Source organism: Rhododendron vialii, chromosome 6a, assembly GCF_030253575.1.
Source record: "Rhododendron vialii isolate Sample 1 chromosome 6a, ASM3025357v1".
Classification (NCBI taxonomy): Eukaryota; Viridiplantae; Streptophyta; class Magnoliopsida; order Ericales; family Ericaceae; genus Rhododendron; species Rhododendron vialii.
Genome location: NC_080562.1, coordinates 41230927 through 41252180, shown reverse-complemented (window position 1 = coordinate 41252180; position 21254 = coordinate 41230927). Strand labels below are relative to the sequence as shown.

At 38.7% G+C, this 21254-nt stretch overlaps 1 protein-coding gene across 1 annotated transcript; it reads right to left on the bottom strand.

Annotated features, from left to right (window-relative positions):
• Positions 1-12186: 12186 nt before the first annotated feature.
• On the bottom strand, positions 12187-18953 carry LOC131330505 (GDSL esterase/lipase At5g55050). The gene is made up of 5 exons (XM_058364119.1): positions 18543-18953; positions 16663-16802; positions 14050-14286; positions 13035-13287; positions 12187-12520 (listed from the first exon to the last, which is right to left on the bottom strand). Exons 1-5 carry the CDS (start codon positions 18802-18804, stop codon positions 12300-12302), a joined length of 1113 nt encoding a protein of 370 aa, XP_058220102.1. The 5' UTR covers positions 18805-18953; the 3' UTR covers positions 12187-12299.
• Positions 18954-21254: the final 2301 nt, after the last annotated feature.

The window sequence follows — 21254 nt, the reverse complement described above, 5'->3', positions numbered from 1 at the left end:
GTGCATAGATTTCGTTGTGGGGCCCACCACAGATCCCACACAAATTATCCGAGCCGTTCATTAAATGTAAAACATTTTTTCAAGGGTCCCCGTAAAAAATAAGCTCAATTCAATACCTATAGGTGCTTCATCCAACCATCTAACTTTTCATTCAGATTTTCGGATAATGAAAAGTTATATGATTGGATCAAGCACCTATAGGTATCGGATTGAGATTATTTTTTATGGGGACCCTTGAAAAAATATTTTACATTTAATGAACGACTCGGATGATTTGTGTGGGACCTGTGGTGGGCTCCACAATAAAATCTGTGCACAATCTGTGCACAGTTTGTATGTGTGTAGACTTTCTGCAAGAACTATCGTGGATCCATAAATTATACTCCAGAGGGTGCATGGAATTCCATCTTCGAAGAAGCCTAATCCATTGATTGCACAAAAAATTTGTAATCCTTACTCATATTAATGGGTGTGTGGAAGAGAGCCGGCTTCTATTTAGTTCACTGACATAATAAATAATGAACCGTGCTATAAGTTAGGAAATTCTAACTTCAAAATAGCTTGATCCATTGACTAAATAGAAACGAAAAGTCAAATGGTACCGACCAAACCCCCCTCGAAATCGTATCGACGGCCGCGCCGGGCCGTTTCCGGCCACCGGACGGCCGATCCGAGCTGTCCAAAAATTCTAAAAAAAAAACCGAGGGGGCTCATATAAGAATCAACGGCATCCGATGTGTGTAATGTGGTTGGATCAAGCACCATATTTTTCATGTATATATGTATATGTATATATACAGAAAATAAGGTGTTTGATCCAACCACCCTACACACATCGAATGCTGTTGATTTCCGCGTAGGCCCACTAGGATTTTTTTTTAGAATTTTTGGACGGCTTGAATCGGCCGTCCGGACTTGGAAAATGACTTTAATCTTCTTCATGATTATATGAAAGAGACAGCTTACCATTGGCCTCAACAAATTGTACAGACAGACAATGCGAATGATGATAAAAAATTCCAGAAAAGAAAACTTGCAACTTACAAATGATGATGATAAAATTTTCCTTGACATATCAGAATCCATAGAGAGATCATACAAATCTCCTTCCATTATATTTTCATGTGGTCCTTCCATTATATTTTCATGTCAGATCATTTCTTTTTTAACTATATAAAGGATACCCTCCTAATCTTTTTCCTTCATTTTTTAGGCAATGTATCTCTTTCTAAATGTTTCTGCTTATGATCAAATAGGAAAACGTCTCAAAATAGTAGTTGAAGGGTAGAGCAGTCGACTAAACAGTCCGTAAGTTTATTTGAGTTGAGAGACTATATTATATTCCCACGTGCCTTTAGACACGAGTATCCGCTTGTGAGCATTCATAATGGTACACCTTTCTCCTCATTGGCCCATTGGAAATAGCAACCCAGCCAGCAGCAGCTCCCTCAAAGTGATCAAATTATCCAAAAAAGCTCCATCGATTGATTCTTAGCCAGCCACCACTTTCTGAAGTCTTAGCGTTGATCTACTTGTTGAGTTGAAGCTCACTGAGCTCTTGCACCAAGCTCAGGCAACCAAGATGGGACTCAAAATAAAATGGTGATCAAGGAGAGTGTGACACTCTGTACTTAGGACAGATTTCGCCCCACTAAGGTGCTCACGGTTTACATTGAACGTCTGTCTCCCAATACTACTTGATCGGAATCGGAATCCCCCCAAAGCAGCAATATAATTGGAAGGCTAGGCAAACCATATTGTGTTAATTTGTACTCTCCCATAAGAACGGACTTGAATGAAAGGAAAAATCAACAAACTAAGAATGAATGAGGGAACGATATTTATTGACGAACTAGTGACTCTATGAATAGTCACCAAGGAAAAAGAAACATATATTCATAAAAAACGCATCCGTCCACGGCGAACATGTTAATGAAAAGTCGCGACTCTAAAATGAGTCAATTTTAATTCACACTCAAATAAATTATTAATTCTAAATAATATTTTTCCAACAATTAATTCACAGAAGCACAAGACCTCGTTCAATTCTAACTTGCAGTTAAAAACTTAAAATTACACTTCAACTAATAAAATAAAATTTTCACTTTAAATATTTAATGTAGGCTTGATTTCGGATAGTGTTTCATCGGGATGGCCGGATGGGGATGCTGCCTCCCAAGCGGCACCCTTCAAAGCAGTACAGAGATGCTAATCTGATCACTTATCTCGACAATTGACAGCATGAATCTTAACCGAACAATGGACGATTCAAATTTGTATGCGCTTCGATTTAATCAGAGTCATCTGTACCGAAATGAACGACCGGACCGGCCGCTGTGCATCCGCTCGGCGGGGAGCTGCTCAGCATTTTTATCCGGATTACGTTAGGAGTGGTTTTAACTTTTAAGCACCAGCAATCCAAAGTACGATTTAAAGTACAATCTAACAACTAAAATGACGTGCACGTAATAACAAATTAAGATCATTAAGAAACGGAAGATAACGAATAATAATGAATCATATTCCATAGATTGTTGTCTTCTCCCATATAAAAATAGATGATTACATCAATGGTAGGCTAAACTAATTAGATGATTACATCAATGGTAGGCTAAACTAATTGCAATTTTAGAATCATCGCGTTTGTTACGTAACGCCCACTACTTGTCAATTTCCATCAAAATTTTAGTATCTAAAAAAAAAAAAAACAATTGCCTATCCGATCCATCAAATAGTAGTCTAACTTGACTACTTAAAACGCATATAAAATGAAAAACTAAACATCAATGGTAGGCTAAACTAATTGCAATTTTAGAATCAACGCGTCTGTTACGTAACGCCCACTACTTGTCAATTTCCATCAAAATTTTAGTATCTAAAAAAAAACAAAACAATTGCCTATCCGATCCATCAAATAGTAGTCTAACTTGACTACTTAAAACGCATATAAAATGAAAAACTAAACATCAACGGTAGGCTAAACTAATTGCAATTTTAGAATCAACGCGTCTGTTACGTAACGCCCACTACTTGTCAATTTCCATCAAAATTTTAGTATCTAAAAAAAAACAAAACAATTGCCTATCCGATCCATCAAATAGTACTGTAACTTGACTACTTAAAACGCATATAAAATGAAAAACTAAACATTTCTCTACACACCCGCTACCACCACCCTGTCAACCCAAACACCCCCAACCACTCCCCACCGGAGGGGGGGGGGCTGTTGTCTCCAAGGGGACAGCAGCATGCTGCTGCATCCTATTTTGGGGCCCATTCCAGTCTCGCTCCGATAATCTAAATCGTTCACTTTGTAGAGCTCGTCGAGTAGAACAACTATGCAAAAAATCAGCTTAATTGGATATCATTAAGTACCTAATCGGAATTTTTTTATCTTAAAAAGAATGGATCCAAAACACGGGATCAAATCCACTCTAACCCATGGACTGAGAGTTATATGGGCTCCGATCAGATACTTAATGATATCCAATTAAGCTGATTTTTTGTATAGTTGTTCTACTCGACGAACTCTACAAAGTGAACGATTCAGATTATCGGAACGAGACCAGAGTGGGCCCCAAAATTGGGACAGCAGCCCCCCGCGTCCCTCCCCACCAGCTGCGGCCGCTCCAGCCACTTCCGCCAACATGCACACTCAGCGCACCCAGCTAAGATGTTAGCCTTTTGATGCTAAATTTCCTCCCCAGATTTCCTAGAATCATCAATGCCGTCTTTTATCTTCAATCTTCCTATCTATCATATTCTTGGGTCCAGGAATGGAGTCATCAAGTCCTACCAAGGCCAGTCCTGACTTACAGGGGTCTATAGTGGAAATTAAAGTTGAAGCCATTTTATTGTTGGGTCTATAGTGGAAATTAAAGTTGAAGCCATTTTATTGTTGAACTAATATAAGACGTACCAAAGTAAGGGACCCTCACTTCAAATTTTAGCTCGTCACTTCAAATTTTAGCTCGCTGCTGGCTCTGACTGCTACATTTATTTAAACTCGCACCACGCTGTTGCTAGCCATAATGTTACGTACTAAATAACACATCCTGATGAAGTACAATTGAGGTAGGGCCTACATATTTGTTCTAACCAGACGTGCCGTACAGTTTCCTAGCAGTGTACCAACAAGTACCAAAGTTCGTCAATCTAACCCAATAAGTACCAAAGTTCATCAATCTAAACCCAACAATTACCAAAGTTCGTCAATCTAACCCAACAAGCAACAAGTACGAAGGCTCCACACACACGAGAAATTATTCATTGCCCCAAAGGCAACCCCTCATCTTTAACAGGTGGGGCCTTTTACCAATTAAAATTTGCCCAATTGAAAGTGTCAGACTTCTGCCACATAAGCAACCTCTCACTTGACGGGAAAGAGGCAAACGGAAATGCAGTCTACCTACCCTTTGTCTTTTCAATTTCAATTTTAATTTCTCCCCCGTCCCACTAGACACACAGTCTTTTCTTTAAAATTAAGTGTTTTAAATTTCAATTCGTTTGAATGGGTGAGAAGATTTTATTTTTTTTATCATTTAATTCTAAAGGGTCATAATTAAATTTTGACTATAGGGCTCTCGTTGATTAGCCCTAAGAAAATCGTAGAATCAAATATCTTTTAGGACTAACCAACGAGAGCCCTAGAGTCAAAATTTAATTATGACCATTTAGGATAAAATAATCAGAAAACTAAAATCTTTCTATCGGTTCAAACGGATTGAAATTTGGAGCACTTAGTTTTTTAACCATATTTTTTAATATATAAACTGAAGGTTGAAAAATTAATTGTTCTAAATTTCAATCCGTTTGAATGGGTGAGAAGATTTTATTTATCTGATCATTTAATTTTAAAGGGTCATAATTAAATTTTGACTATAGGGCTCTCGTTGGTTAGTCCTAAGAGATATTTGATTCTACGACTTTCTTATGGCTAATCAACGAGAGCCCTATAGTCAAAATTTAATTATGACCCTTTAGAATTAATGATAAAAAAATAAAATCTTCTCATCCATTCAAACGGATTGAAATTTAAAACACTTAATTTTAGAGAAAAGGCTGTGTGTCTAGTGGGATAAGAGGAGAAATTAAAATTGAAATTGAAAAGACAACGGGTAGATAGACTGCATTTCCGTTTGCTTCTTCTCCGTCAAGTGAGAGGTTGCTTATGTGGCAGAAGTCTGACACTTTCAATTGGGCAAATTTTAATCGGTAAAAGGCACCACCTGTTGAAGATGAGATGTTGCCTTTGGGGCAATGAATAATTTCTCCACACACACACCATTTTGAAAAGCAAAATATCAGGACTTGACATATACTGTAGCATCCACATGTGCACAATTTGAAAACCAAAACATGGCAATTGGCAAACAAGCTACCAAATCAATTAAACAATTTGAATTGTTAATCGAGTGGGTAGGGTATAGGCTTCCCTACAGTTGGGCCACAGTTGCGATTAGGCCCACCTGGTGGCCTACTTGATGATCTGAGTTATTCACTTAGAGAGTTCGTCGTGCACAAATTAATCATCTCGATTTACAAATAATGAGATTAATTGAAATGAACATAATGAGATTGATTGACATGAACATAACTTGATTGATACATGTTAGTAGACATATGTATAAGACTGTATTTTTTCTCAACGAAAATGTATTTCAATTATGTGGCAATGTTGTCGAACACCGTGAAGTATCCTTTGTAGTATGAATGATCACACCTTAATGAATTCTTAAAATCAACGCCTTGAATATAAATTAGGAGCCTTAAATAAATCAGGAACTATCGGGGATCAGTGTGCAGGGAATTCCATCTTCGAAGAAGCCTGATCCATTGATGCATAAAAAATTTGTAATCTCATCTCAATGGGTGTGTGAAAGAGTCGGCTTCTCTTTAGTTCACTTGACAGAATAAACTTCAAAGAAGCTTGATCCATTGACTAAATAGAAATTGGAAAATGACTTTAATCTTATTCATAAATAAGTATATGGAAGCTATGCTTGACAAATATGTAGGAATTGAGGAAGTAGAGGTCGGGAGTGTAGAATTTTGATGGGGTTTCATTTAATCTAATTTTTATGGTGTAAATCACCATGACATACAACAAGAGTTCGAGAAAGAATGTGAGAGTTTGAGCCAGTTGAAAGCAGATTTTAAGATAAATTGCAAGGGATCCATTAAGCAATACAAAGAGCAAAGAGCACGAAACGGCGTGCTCGCATTGAAAACTTTTTTAAGATAAGACTGCATTGTATACATTCTCTCAACTGAATTAATCGAGTTACATCAAAGAGGGGTTTTTTACAAGTATTTATACAGCTAACAATCACGATAACCAACTAACAAACTCAAGCCTAATTGCTAACTAATTACAGCAACTAATTACAGCTCAGTGCAATCACTCCCTAACTAACTTTAAGAGATCGTGCAAGTCTGTTAGCAGTCAAGTTGAGCTGAACTCAGTTGAGAAAGGCTTGGCTCAGTTGCTGACGAATTCTCTGAGTTAGACAACTCAGCTTGAGCTGAGGAGTTTATCAGGCCCCCGCAAACTGATGCAGGAACTTGTGTCAGCATCAGTTTGGCTCGAAGAAATAAGAAACGATCACAAGTCAGAGGTTTTGTAAAGATATCGGCAACCTGATAGCCAGAAGGAACATGTCGGACCTGCAGTTGTTTTTTACCAATCTTTTCTCGAACAAAATGAAAATCGACTTCTACATGTTTCGTTCGAGCGTGAAACACTGGATTGGTGGCTAAGGAAATGGCAGAAACATTATCACACCAAATGATAGGAGCAGGAGTAAATGCAGGGACACACAAGTCTTTAAACAACTATAAAAGCCACATAACCTCAGCTGCCACATTAGCCAAGGCCTTATATTCGGCTTCTGTAGAAGAACGAGCAACTGTGGCTTGTTTCTTAGCAGACCAAGAGATTAGATTGGCTCCAAGATACACACTATAACCCCCAGTGGATCTCCTATCAAGAGCATCCCCAGCCCAATCAGCATCAGTGAAAGCAGACATAGTAAGAGAACTCTTTGTAAAACTAAGACCATAATCCAATGTGCCTTTGACATATCGAAGAATTCTTTTAACTGCAGTAAGATGTTTTTCTAAAGGATAATGCATGTATTGACACACTGAGTTCACTGCAAAACTAAGCTCTGGTCTTGTTAGTGTAAGATATTGGAGAGAGCCAACTATTGATCTGTAAAATTCTGGATTAGAAACAGGAATATTGTCGTCCAGAGGAGCAGGTTTCAATGAGGTTGGAGTGCTACAAGGCCTGCAGTCTTGCATTCCAGCTTTATGAAGAAGACTGGTAGCATACTTAGCTTGAGAAAGAATCATACCAGTAGACGTTGGGATAGCTTCAATCCCTAGAAAATAATGCAAAGGACCCAAGTCCTTTAGAGCAAAAGATGCACTCAGCTGCTGAATTATGTGAGTGATCAGAGTAGAGTTATTCCCAGTGACCAAGATGTCATCCACATATACCAGCAGATAGACAAAATCTGACTTCTCATTGAGCACAAACAGAGAAGAATCAGCCAGGCTATTGTGAAATCCAAGATTTAATAAGCACTTGGACAGCATGTCATACCAGGCCCTTGGGGCTTGTTTCAGTCCATATAAAGCCTTATGAAGTTGGCAAGCATGTGTAGGAAACTGAGAGTTAACAAAGCCTTGGGGCTGCTTGAGATAAACTCTCTCTTGAATTGTTCCATGGAGAAATGCATTGGAAACATCTAATTGTCTAATGGACCAATCATGATGTAAAGCTAAAGTGAGCACTACTCTGACTGTTGGTTGTTTCACAACTGGGCTAAAGGTGTCTGTATAATCAACTCCCTCAGTTTGTTGAAAGCCCTGAGGAACTAAACGGGCCTTGTATCGTGCCACTGAACCATCAGAGTGTCTTTTGATTTTAAAAATCCACTTGCAACCAATTATAGGAGAACCTGGAGGGAGAGAAACAAGGGACCAAGTCCCTTGTGACATGAGGGCAGTGTACTCTTCAGACATTGCTTGTTTCCATTCAGGAAAGGCCATAGCTTCTTTAAAGGTTAGAGGTTCTGTGAGAGGAGGAGGATGAACAAGAAGAGAGAAGGGAGTTTTGGGCATTGAAATACCATTCTTAGATCTGGTAACCATGGTGTGAGTAGGAGCTACTGAAGGAGCTGGAGGGAGTACGGAAGGAGAGGGTTCAAAAGTAGGACAGGAAAAACTAGGTAATGAAGAAGGAGAAGGAGGAGGAAGAGGAAGAATAGGGACAGAAGAGGAGGAAAGAGAGGGTGGAATTACAAAATGGGGAACAGAAGGAGGAGAAGAAGCAGGGGAGGAAGTCTGAGATGTGGTGAGTAAGGTATGATAGCGGAAATCATGCTCAATAAATTTCACATGCCTGGAAATATAAACCTTGCCAGTAATAGGGTCGAAGCAACGATAACCTTTTGTCCCTGAGCAATAGCCTAAGAAGATACAAGGAGTGGATCTTGGTTCAAGTTTGTTAGAGGTATATGGTCTTAACCAAGGAAAACAACAACAACCAAATGGTCTTAAAGACAAATAATCTGGAGCAACTTTATAAAGTCTATGAAAAGGAACATCAAAATGAAGTAAGGAATGAGGTAAACGATTGATCAAGTAAATGGCTGTTGTAATACTCTCAAGCCAAAAACCAATAGGAAGATTAGCTTGTTGAAGTAAAGCACTGGCTGTTTCAACAATGTGACCATGCTTTCTTTCAACAACCCCATTCTGTTGAGGAGTGTGAGGACATGTGGTTTCATGATTGATACCAAATTGAGCAAAAAAGAATGTCATAACTTTGTTTAAGAATTCCCCTCCCCTATCAGACCTGAGAGTCTTGATAGAAGATTGAAAATGATTGGTAACAAAAATTTTGAAAGCTTTAATATGAGTAGACACTTCAGCCTTAGAACGTAAAGGGAATAGCCAACAATATCTAGTAAAGTCATCAACTATTAACAAATAGTATTTGTAACCTGAAAAGGAAGGGACAGGAGATGGTCCCCAAACATCAACATGTAACAGATCAAAGGGACCAGCAGTACAAGTTGAAGAAAGAGAGAAAGGGAGTTTATGACTTTTGGCCTTATTACAAGCATAGCAATCTAATCTATCAAAAAAAGGTACAGATAGATTGTACTTATTAGAAAAGTGATGAAGTAAAGCACCATTAGGATGACCTAAACGTTTGTGCCATAACATTGCAGTAGAAGTGGTGCTGAGAAGAGCAGTGGTTGAAACTGGGATTTTAGAAGAAGGAAGAAGGGGATAGAGACCCTGGTGGCAAGGCCCCTGATGAATCACTTGTTGGGTGAGTTTGTCCTGGATGGTATATCCAGAAGAGTCAAAAATAATTCTGCAATTATTGTCTAAAGCAAAGTGATAAACTGATAACAGATTATGAGAGATTTGGGGCACATGCAGAATATGGTTAAGATGGAAGGAATAGGATGGAGTAGGAAGCAAACCTTTACCTGAATTGGTGACAGCCACTGTCTGTCCATTGCCAACTGCAACAGTTTGAGGTGCAGGATTAGTAGTGGACCCTGTAATATGAGAGATATCATTTGTCACATGTGATGTAGCACCAGAATCAAAGTACCATGGGCTTGGACCAGGGCCACCATGAGTGTTAGCAAGACCACCATGAGGACCAGAAAACCCCTGTGACACTGCAGGAAAGGACATGGAATTAATAGCTGGAAAGTACCCTGAGTCCTGATAAGGTGTTGGTGAGAACTGTGGTCCAAAAGGATAGGGAGAAGTTCCTTGTGCAGTCAACATCAGAGCCTGTGGTCTGGAGAAATGAGCCCCCTGTCCAGGAGAAAATCCTTGTGAGAAACCATGAGCACGCTGTCCATAAGAAAATCCTTGTGGAAAACCTTGCCCTTGAGGAAAATTGTTCCCTTGTGAAGAGCCAAAAGATGAATAACCCTGACCATAAGATGGATACTGATAATTCTGACCAAAAGAGTATGGACGATATCCCAAATTCTGTCGATAGTGGCAGGTGGAGGCTTGATGATTAAATCTCCCACAGATTTAACAACTTCCAAGAGGGAAAGGAAAGTCCATTGGAAAAGAATTTCTAGGAATGAAAGGACCTCCTCGAGGTCAATTCTGGTTTCTGTTAAATCTGTTTCCACCAAAAAGTTGTTGGCCAAAATGTGGGGCTTGTGATCCAAATTGAACAGGATATTGAAAAGAACCAGACAACACTTGAGAATTCTGTGAGGAAGAAGCTTGTGGAGCCATGATTGGAGCATGATTTGCAGTATTCACATTATCTTGATGTTGAGTAAGTAAAACTGTGGAATGAGAGAGATCTTGTGAATGATCTAGGTGCAGTTCTTCTGACATAAGCATTTCAGAAACAGCACCAAAAGAGAGTGGTGTAGTAACACTTTGAGTTCAAATTGTTTGTTGAAGAGACAGATAATCCTGAGGCAAACCATTCACTGTGTGAAATACAACCTCACCATCATCCATATGGGATCCAGAGGCCTCCAATTTCTGCACAAGTTCTTTAACAGAATCGAGATACTTTTCCATAGAAGTGGTTTTCTTGAGATTATACATGCGTTTCCGGAGATCTAGAATATGAGTTTGAGAGTGAACACTATATTTCTCTGCCAATTTACTCCAAATTTGAAATGTATGGAGAGATCCAACAACATGTGGTAAGATAGAAGGGGTAAGAGTGGCCATAAGACAGGAGAGAAGCATGCGATCAATAGTTTGCCAACGAAAGAAAGCAGGGTTAGGGATCTTGTTCCCTGACTCATTTTGAATCTCAGAAGGTGGTATCACAATTGTTCCATCAGCATACTCAAAAAGAGAATTAGCTTTTAGGGCATTTTCTACTTGAGACTTCCAAGCAAAGTAATTTGAAGATTCAAGTTTAATAGTGATGAACGATTGAAAATTTGCGATCAGAAATGTCAAAGAAGGCGGAAGATACTCAGCTGCTACAAACTCCTCAGCTCAAGCTGAGCTGTCTAACTCAGAGAAGTCGTCAGCAACTGAGCCAAGCCTTTCTCAACTGCTGGAGATGACGTCGGAGACGATGTTGAACCCGCCATGGGAAAGATCTCAAGAAATGTTGAAGACGAAGAAGTTGAATTAGATCCGGATCGAGAACTCGTTTCCGCAGACGAAGAAACTAATCAGATCTGGATCGAGCACTGGCTTTCGCCTTCTTTGGCTCTGATACCATGAAAACTTTTTTAAGATAAGACTGCATTGTATACATTCTCTCAACTGAATTAATCGAGTTACATCAAAGAAGGGTTTTTTACAAGTATTTATACAGCTAACAATCACGATAACCAACTAACAAACTCAAGCCTAATTGCTAACTAATTACAGCAACTAATTACAGCTCAGTGCAATCACTCCCTAACTAACTTTAAGAGATCGTGCAAGTCTGTTAGCAGTCAAGTAGAGCTGAACTCAGTTGAGAAAGGCTTGGCTCAGTTGCTGACGACTTCTCTGAGTTAGACAACTCAGCTTGAGCTGAGGAGTTTATCACGCATGTCAAGCCTTTTGCTAGTTTTGAAGAAAGGAGTGTTGGATCATTGTTTTTGGACGACAGGTCTCACTTGTAAAATTGTGGGTGTTGGAACCGTACAAAGTAAAATGTTTGATGGAGCAGTTCGCATTTTGGGTGGTGTGGCTTATGTCCGAAAATTGTGGGTGTTGAAACCGTACATCGTGTTTCTTTTGCTGGTGGAGCAAAGAAGCACGCGACAAATTTTCAGGTGACAGATGATTGTGAGGTGGTAATTCCTGCTGGTGGACAGGCGAACCGAGGCCCTACGTTTTCCTTTGTTTAACTTCGTTGGAAACTTATGAAAGGTCAAATTTACCGAGGCCCTACGTTTTCCCCTTCTCTGATGTTGAAGTATGACAGAAACTGGAGGATGAAAATTTGCTCATCCTGTCAATCACCTATTCACCTTATCCCAACATTTTGCCCTTTCAGGTCTATCTAGTTCTCCCTCTTTTCAAGCCTATTCCAATTTGAGATGTCATTCACACAAGAAATTATCATAGATGGCATTATAACCGCACGGATATGCTTCACAGCTGACATTAGATACTAAGGAAAACATAATTTCCATGCTCTCTTCATTTGATGAGATAATATTTCGTCGCACGAATCATTGATCTATTTATTAACTGCTCAATAACACCATCTTTGCTATCTTCTATATATAATCTTTGATTTACACGAAAACAATACACGTGCATCACTCGGTTTATGCAGCAATTAGCTGCTCAATATTCATGGGGACGTCAAACTGTTGCGAATCACCAAAAGCAATATCGACAAGAATGCGAGCGGTTGCCTCCGTGGGATGATACAGATCCCAGAAGATATGATCGCTTCTGTTGGAGCAGTAGGTGGCAACGGGGACGCAAGGAACTTCGGCCTTTAGGTTCCCTAGCCCACAGCATGCAGCTTTAACTTCAGTAAATCCTGAAATAAGACACAGATATATCATACTATATCCTTAAACAAGGCCATAGGAGTAGCAGCCATTCTGCAAAGAATAAGTCACTAGTAAATGCAAGAGGAAGAGAGAGTAAGAGGTAAGTCGTTAAACAATGTCTAGAGTGACTTTTACAAAAGGAATCATGTAGCATTATCGAAAAATTTATATTAGTGTTGCCCTCAAAATGTTTAAGAGAAGTTTATTTTCTTTTTGCAAGCCATCCTGAAGCACGATGGAAACGTTTCTTTTAAGTTTTCTTTCTCAACGCTTCACGAGTGTTTGTGCCGTAATGTGCGTAGCATGCTCATGTGGTATTGTTTCCTTTGTGATTGGATGACATGTTATTTTACAACAATCAACGAGGCAATGACCCATAACCATGTTCTGCAAAATTTTGCGTTTAGACTTTTCCTTCGTCAATTTTATCACCTCCGGTAGGAACGTACTTCATTTCATATACGAGTTGATAAAACAGGGAGAAAATTTGAGTGGAAGTACCAAAAATGGAGGGGGTCCGAATGAAGTTATCAAAGATGCCGTAGACATCGACATAGGAGTAGTCCATATTCCCCTTGAGCTCTGATTTGAGTCCCTCCAACATTGACTTGAGGCCTTCATTGTACTTGAGTGCCATCTGGTTTTCTTCCTCATAGCAATCCTCATTCTTGTTCTGATTCCTCTGTGATGGGCAGCACCCCACTGCTCCTATCCCAGCTATCACATATTTGCGTCCACCAAAATCGTGCAACCTCTGCGGCCCCACATGAAATATGTCAATAAGCAACCAGCAACATTGTGACCCAATTCATAGCAATTTTCGGATTTCGTAAAACTATATATTCGATATGTGGAAGAACCAGGAGGCTAAAGGAAAGAAGGGATCAGATAGGAGAGAAGGGAAAAAAATACACTTTCACTTGTTTGGCTAACTGAAAGGATACAAAATCTTGAAAAAAGAAGGGGAAATGAATTTTTATTGATCTGTTTTATTTCTTACCAAATATCATCACTTTTAATGAGATTTGGATAGAAATAATAATAACCCTTTGTTTTTCTCTCCTTTTCTCGCAAACCAAAGGACATGTAATGGAGATATTGGGATGGTATAATTCGCTTGATTAATCCAGGATATGAGCATCTGTTACAACATGTGTGAATGTTAAACTCCATGTCGAATAAACACAATAAAGATTGGCTCTCAATATAGTGATGGATGGTTCACTAGTAACATGCTTAAGCCTTTAAGTGGTCCAAATCTATTTAGTATAAATTGGGTCCAAGTGGTGTGGCGTGGACTTAATTTTCATTTACTTTCAGCACATTGGCCTTGTGCACACAAAGGCAGACTAATGTTTCATACAAACTCCCAATACCAGACAGGTGACGATCCATGGGTTAACTCTCGGCGCGCCAGGAACGCAAATCTTGGATATAATCACCAATACTATAACCCGCGTAGGATTGCATGAAAATCTTGAATATAAGCATGGATAACAAAGCTTTGAGTGATTACCTTGAGCTCTTGTTTGAGGGCAGTAAGCATCGAATCAACGTACTGCTGCGGCGTGCTTTTCTTGGAGACGTCGGACCCGGATTTGAAGTAGTCAAACAGGTCGTTGCTTCCAACTACTACTACAAAGAGAGATTTGGAGAGGTGGTTCTGGGCATCAGCTGATCCTAGTTGTTGCACCAGGTCTTCGTACACAGTCGAGTAGTAGTTTACTTGTTTGGGTAAAGGAAGTGATTGTCTCTGCAACCAAACAGAAAAAGGACCTAGTAAATCAAGCACCCATGCAGATGCAGGAATAGCAGACAAGATGGATTCTCGACACAGACCCGAAAAAAATTTCAATATAAAGGTTACATGATTTGAGCTTCTTGTATGTGTGGGTCTCATTCCATATAAGAGAAACATTATAAATAACCATTGCAAACCCAACGACGGCCCTATAAAATCGAGTAGGCCCGTAGTTAAAGGTTTGGTAGTTGGAACAGGAACAAGGCAAGGCCTTAAAGTTGGAAAGCATAAGGAACCTTTGGACCAACTTTTTGTTGACTTTTTCGCATAGGTTTTTTAGTTGTTTTTTCATAGGGAAAATAACGGCCCAGGACGTGTTTTGATAATTAATACCCGTCAAGGACATGCTGAGAACATTTGAGAACCTTTGTTAATGCTGAAAATGTCCTTGAAATGTACTGTATTAATTATCAAACACGTCTTTGGCCGTCATTTTCCCTTTTTCTTAATATTAACAACATTCGGGTCAAATTTTTGCAGCATACTTTTTGTCTCAATGAAGGAAATTGAAGAAGTATAATTATATAACCAAAATTGATAGAAAAAAAATCATATGAGACAACGAAATAAATTCATATAAATCGCATAATTATTCGGATCCACTTGGTATCATGCCCTTAGATATTACACATGAAATGTGTCCCACATGGCTTATGTGCGAAAGCCAAAGGAATACGTACTTTTGTCTACTTTTTGGTGCGTAAACTTTGTCTACTAATAGAATATCATGCCTTTTATATGAACACTCCCTCCATTATCTCTACGAAAAGAGAATAACTTATTTACGGGGAGTTGTGAATAAGTTATTCACGGAACTAGGGGTGATACTGGTCCGGTTTCGACCGGTTTGAGTGTATTTTTCGGTCGAAACCGGATATTCGGTTTGAGATTTTTAGAAACCGGAACCGGTTGAGATAAAACCGGTCCGGTTTCGACCGGCTCAACCGGTTTTGGTCCGGTTTATCCGGTTTTTATTCATGGGCCATATTTTTTGCTCAACACATCAAAAAATTCACAATTCAACTCATAAAATATCAACTAAAAATCTATAATTCAACCCTTTTTTTTGGGCCCAACAAAAAAGGATCAAATTTGAGCCCAATACATAAAAAAAAATCCATAAAAACATAATTAAGCCCATAAAATAGTTTTTATCTAATAAATATATTTATTAGACCAATATACACTACAAAATATCAACCAAAAACCCATAATTCAACTCCTCCCCTATGTTTTTATATATATATATGTATATATTATACATATATATAACCGGTTCCGGTTTCAACCGGTTTTTAAAACACATAAACCGGATCGAAATTATTTTTCCGGTTTATAAAATTTTATAAACCGGAACCGGATCGAAATTATTCAACCGGTTTAAAAAATCCGGTCCGGTCCGGTTTTTCCGGTTTCGATCGGTTTTCCGGTTTCGAGTAACAGCCCTACACGGAACTGTACAATCGCAGCCATTCGTTTCGGCAATCAGTGGATGAGATATGTATTTAAATTTTGACTAGTAAAAAGATATCTTTTACCTGTAAAAATTAATTTTTAATCTAGATCATCCGAAACACTTTTGGATGCTCACGATTGACGTTCGTAAACTTATATACGAAACCCTCTGTAAATAAGTTTTTCTACTACGAAAAACATTCTACAGAACCCAAGGGTTGTTCCATTGTCGGTAAAAGTTCTGGAGGCCACAACAATTTTGTCTGATTGTTAATTTTAGAGTAAGGGAATTAATCGAACTATGCATAAGCCTGACTCGAATTATTAAATTATGCTGACTCGAATTATTAAAAACAAAGAAAAAAAGATATTATATAGACGGAGCTAGATCAACTTGGGCTTATGGGGGCCACGGCCCCGCGTTGATTCGGAGTTTTTTTTTTTTGAAATTTTTATATTAATATCAATTATTTTTTGTTTGATGAAAACACCTACCTATTGTATTTTGGATTGGATGTTATTTAGACATTAAATGCTTTAAGAATGTGTTCATTTTGGGTCCCAAAATCCAATCCCTCATTCTGCGCGCGGTCTCCTATAAGTTTTTCCTTCAATATTTATCTCATTTCTCTTTCTATCTTTCTCCACTCATTATCCAAAAAATTTCTCTCAAAACCTAAACCAAACAAATTATTAAATTCTCAAACCTTAAAATTTCGAAATTTTGTTGGTCATAATACAACCCCTATATTTACAAAATCCTGATTCCGTCCCTATTCTATATCCCACGTGTGCATGGTCTATATTATCTATTATAAGAGCAAAATAAGTTAACTAATTGAAAATTCAATAGTATTTACTAAATTAACTTACATAGCGTTCATCTGTGCCATTGAAGATGCCAGCACCTCCAGAGGCAAAGCTAACACCAGTGATTGGAAATGCCTCATTGCTTTTGTTAGATACAACGGAGAGATACGGTGGTGGCGATGCAACTAAACCTGCTTTCTCAGCTGCATCCCAAGCAGTCCAAACGTCAACATATGGAAGTTTAACATGTATTATATTTAATTTTTACGAAAGCTGGTCCAGACATCCGGTTGAGTATCGAAAACTTGGAAAAAAAAAAAAGTGCTACTTTAGTTACGGAAGTTTTGGTTGGAATTATGTGACAATGGAATATTCTTAAAATCATACGGAGTAAGACTTGTGTTTCCTTTTTAGTATCTACATCATGCTACATGATATTAGTTTCCTCTTATTAAATCTGAAATTTTTGTAGAACCATCCAAATAAAAAAGTGACACATTTTTGGTTTACGCGGGATTGGGATATACGTTAACATCTATACATGGGCTGTGGGTCCAACAAGTCTTATCAACCCATTACACCTATGAGGCTATGAGGAGATTTTCCTTTTGCGAAAGTTACAGGTAACAATAATTCTAAGTACTTCGAAAATGTATTTCGAAAAGAGAAATCAACGGTACAGGTCATTTTCATAATTTATCTTAGTTAATCTCGAAAGGTCTGGCCCGTTAGTAACATATATTTTCCAGATTGTGAAAGAATAATTATTTCTCCCTGAAATAAGGCATATATTAACGTGGGCAATTGGTGGTGGGCAATTGGTGGAGTGTGGTTGTGTAGAATACCTGGTACTGGTGTAAGGTTGCGATTAAAATTTTATGAAGAGGAGTTTCATACCCAATGAGGTTGGTCGTGACGGAATTAAAGGTAAAATAAATTCTCCCACAAAAAAGAATTAAGGCATATATTGTTTTAGAGTGGTGTTTTTTCATTATTAAAACTGTACAACATATCAAATTTTTCACCCTTTTAATTTAAGAAGTAAGAGCGAGATAAAAGGCTAATCTTAAAAGTGCAAAAGTTGTTTTTTTTTTATAAGAGATATAAATAAAAGGTTGCATGAAAACATGGCAACGCGCGTGACAGCTAATCGTACCAAAAGTAAAGAACTAAAGCCACCAGGTAGAAAACAGAGGATGAACATTTAATCTGGACAGTGGTTCGTCTCCACCGTTCTATTCTCCTGGGTTTAGTTCGGTTCCCTCGGCCTAACGGCTAAGCGAGGCGGCGGCAGTGAGTCCTCTGACTGGGCAATTAGCAGCAGCAGTCGGTGTTGCAGCAGTGCGGAGGGAGGTGGCTGCTGGGATATTCGTAGGGTTAAGGTTTTGTTTGGGCTTTAATGCTGGGTTTACTCCCTTTTATTTGGACTTTTAGGCTTTTTAGGTGTTTGGGTTGTATCTCATTTGTGTTTATAATGTCTTTGACGGGTATTAATTATCAAAGCACGTTATTAACCGTCGTTTTTCCTTGTTTTATTTGAGCTGTTAGGCTTTATTGGTGTTGGGCTTTGCTTTGTATTATTTTATTTGGGCATTTAGACCTCTTAAAATGTTTCTTTGATTAGCATCTTGTCAATTAAAAGTTTGGATCTCGGATGACCTCTGTTGCCTTTTTTTTGGTTCTTTTTGGTCTTTGTATTCTTTCAAGGATTAATAAAAAAAAAATTCGCCGTTCAAAAAAAAAAAATTTCAGCGAGAAACATAAAATATCTGATCTCTTTAATTAAATATATATACATAATCCAATCTGATAGTACTAGGTCTAACAAACAAGCCCATGCATATATTGTGATTAATTTCGAAAGATAAATTAATTGGAGATATACGTGATAGTTGATAGTAACAGTATATCTAATGGTAAACATAATATATAGTTAAGTTTACCGATGAAATCTGCAAAATTTTTGCCATTGCTGAACCTCCCGGTCGGTTTGTCGCCGGCATAATCGACGCCGTTGTGGGGAAAATTTGCTTTAGCAATGGAGATTTTCAGGTGATTGTTGTTGCCCACATCCACTAAGGAGTCACCAAACACGTACATGGCCGGAACCTGCTTCTGGGCTTCAGACAAACCCAAGAAGCACACGACTACGACGATGAGAGAGAGGAAAAAGAAAGCGGTCATGTTTTGAGCCATATACTCCATTTGAGGCACTAGTAGTACTCTCTCTCTCTCTCTCTCCCTCTCTGTGAAAGTATGGAGTATGAGCGAGAGGATGATTGGGTTTTAAAGGGCGGAAAGAAAGCTAAGGGACGAGCACTCTTATTAGTGGACTTGTGTGTGAAAAGAAGAAAAGCGTACGTCTACTTTTGTTGTTGGTGGAATATATGTTTTCCCCTCTTCACATTTTAGGAGTACTATCACATATAGTACAGCAGAAACACTACAGTCACCGACCGGGAGGGTCGGTGACCGGCCACCTAACCCTTGTGGGGTCCACTCCGGGTCCCGCATGAATGATCCGAGCCGCTCAATAATTTTTTTTAAAAAACCGAGTGGGCCTCGTGAGAAATAAGCTCAATCCGATGTGTGTACGTGCTCGATCCAAGCCGTTCCAAAATCAGATGATCCGAGCAGTTCAAAAATTAAGTTGGGAACGAGCACGTACACACATCGGATTGAGCTTATTTCGCACGAGGCCCACTCAGTTTTTTTTTTTTAAATTATTGAGCGGCTCGGATCATTCGTGCGGGGCCCGGAGTGGACCCCACACGAGGTCGGTGACTGTAGCACTGCTGATAATACAGTGACAGATTTCTATTTTGACCTTTTTTTTCCAACAGCAAGAAAGTTCGAGATTTTTGTGTGTTTGGCGTAGTAGACCAACTGGATCTACATCGCTGTAATTGTATAAATTTTCTTAGCTTTGACGTAGACCGATTAATTTTGGAAAAACAGTCTCATTGTTGATTCGGAACGTGCGCAACCCTGCCTTCCTTCTCAAATTACTTGTCCACGACTGCAAAGTAAATTCTGTTTTGACCATTTTCAATATGAAATTTCTTCAAGATTGTGGGTTGGCTTTGTAGATCGATCAGGCGCTTCTTTTTTTTTATACTCCAATAGACTTTTTTTAATTACTCAATGAAGATTCAGGCTATTTTATGCATGCGCGCCTTGACTAATATCTGAATAATCAATCCCAATTATTTAAAATCAGACGAAATCTATTATGAATTGGCTCTACAAGACTTGATAGCACTTAAAAAGTTATGAATCTGAAATCTTAGGAGCAAGCAAATCCGACTCCTAAATCTCATGTCTTAATGATGAACAAACTAATTTTGTGGGTTTCTTTTATATACAGTATGTAAAATAACTAAATTTTTTCCCCATCCCCTCCTATCATCAATTGATAAAACGACAGAAGTGATAAGTACTTTGATCCATTCATGGATAAGGTTTCTTTGAAAATATGAACAGTTGGCATGCATTGAATAAATTTTCATGCATTATATTTTCATGCATTATGAGGGTCATAATTAATTAGGGAAATGCTAAGTGCAAAGAAAACATCCCCAAAAATTACCCCGAAAGGGCAAATCAATTGTACTGATTCACTTTGAAATGCATCTATACCGTTGATTTGCCTTTTCGGGATAATTTCCGGGTATATTTTCTTTGTACCTAATACTTCCCAATTAATTATCACCCTAAATAAGGTTTTCATGAGAAATTTTTCAGTGCCGGGTGTACCACGTGGTGTCCGAGCCGTTCCGGGTATATTTCGGTTTTGAACGGCTCGGATTTGGAGAGAGAAAAAGGAGAGAGAGTGGTGAGGTGATCAGAGGAGAGAGAGGGTTTCAATCTAGGCCATCCAATACACTTTTGAACGGTCCAGATGGGCTGCTCGGGCACCACGTGGACATGCATGGCCACGTGGTACCCATCCAGTACCCAAAATTTCTCTGTTTTCACGGTCAATTCCATTCATTAGACGTCTTCTCGGACTCTTGTATTGGCAGTACCATTGAAACCTAAAGAAGAATTCACATTTTGCTCCAAGCCAAAAAAAATACCACTACAAAGGAAAATATCTAGCTAGTAACAAGCATGCATGGAGTCGGCAGTGAAAGACGGAGAGGTACATGTTTTGTTTGGCGGGATTCTCAACTGGGATCATCAAGTTCAGTCTCGAGTATATGACCAAGTGCATGGGATCCATAATACTGTATGTGTGGTTGTAACACGTTTATCGGCCTCAGACCGCTGAGTATGAGCCCGTGAATGTACCCAATTAACTCGATTGTTCGTCGCGTGTTACATGATTTGTTTGGCGGGATTCTCAACTAGTACTGGGATCATCAAGTCAGTCTCGAGAATGACCAAGAGCTAGCATGAGATCCATAATAGTGTGTGGTTGTAACACGTTATTGGCCTCAGACTGCTGAATATATTTTTGTCCTAATTAGTGATCAATTTTGGACCCACTGATCGATATTACTATTATGTTTGGTAAATGAGATCAATCATCCATCATGGGGTTGGTGATTCGGAAATTAAACTGTTACTACTATTTTGATTTGATCTCTCAATTGGTTAGTTTGATTTGGATCATTGGGACAATACATCGATCTATGATTAATCAACCCAAC

Excerpts from the sequence above, each read along its gene's own strand:
- LOC131330505 (XM_058364119.1), bottom strand. The coding sequence starts at position 18,804 with ATGGAGTATATGGCTCAAAACATGACCGCTTTCTTTTTCCTCTCTCTC. Across the intron at positions 13,288-14,049 it reads CCCTCAAACAAGAGCTCAAG|AGGTTGCACGATTTTGGTGG; the intron begins GTAATCACTCAA and ends GTGGGGCCGCAG. Across the intron at positions 12,521-13,034 it reads TCGGACCCCCTCCATTTTTG|GATTTACTGAAGTTAAAGCT; the intron begins GTACTTCCACTC and ends GTCTTATTTCAG.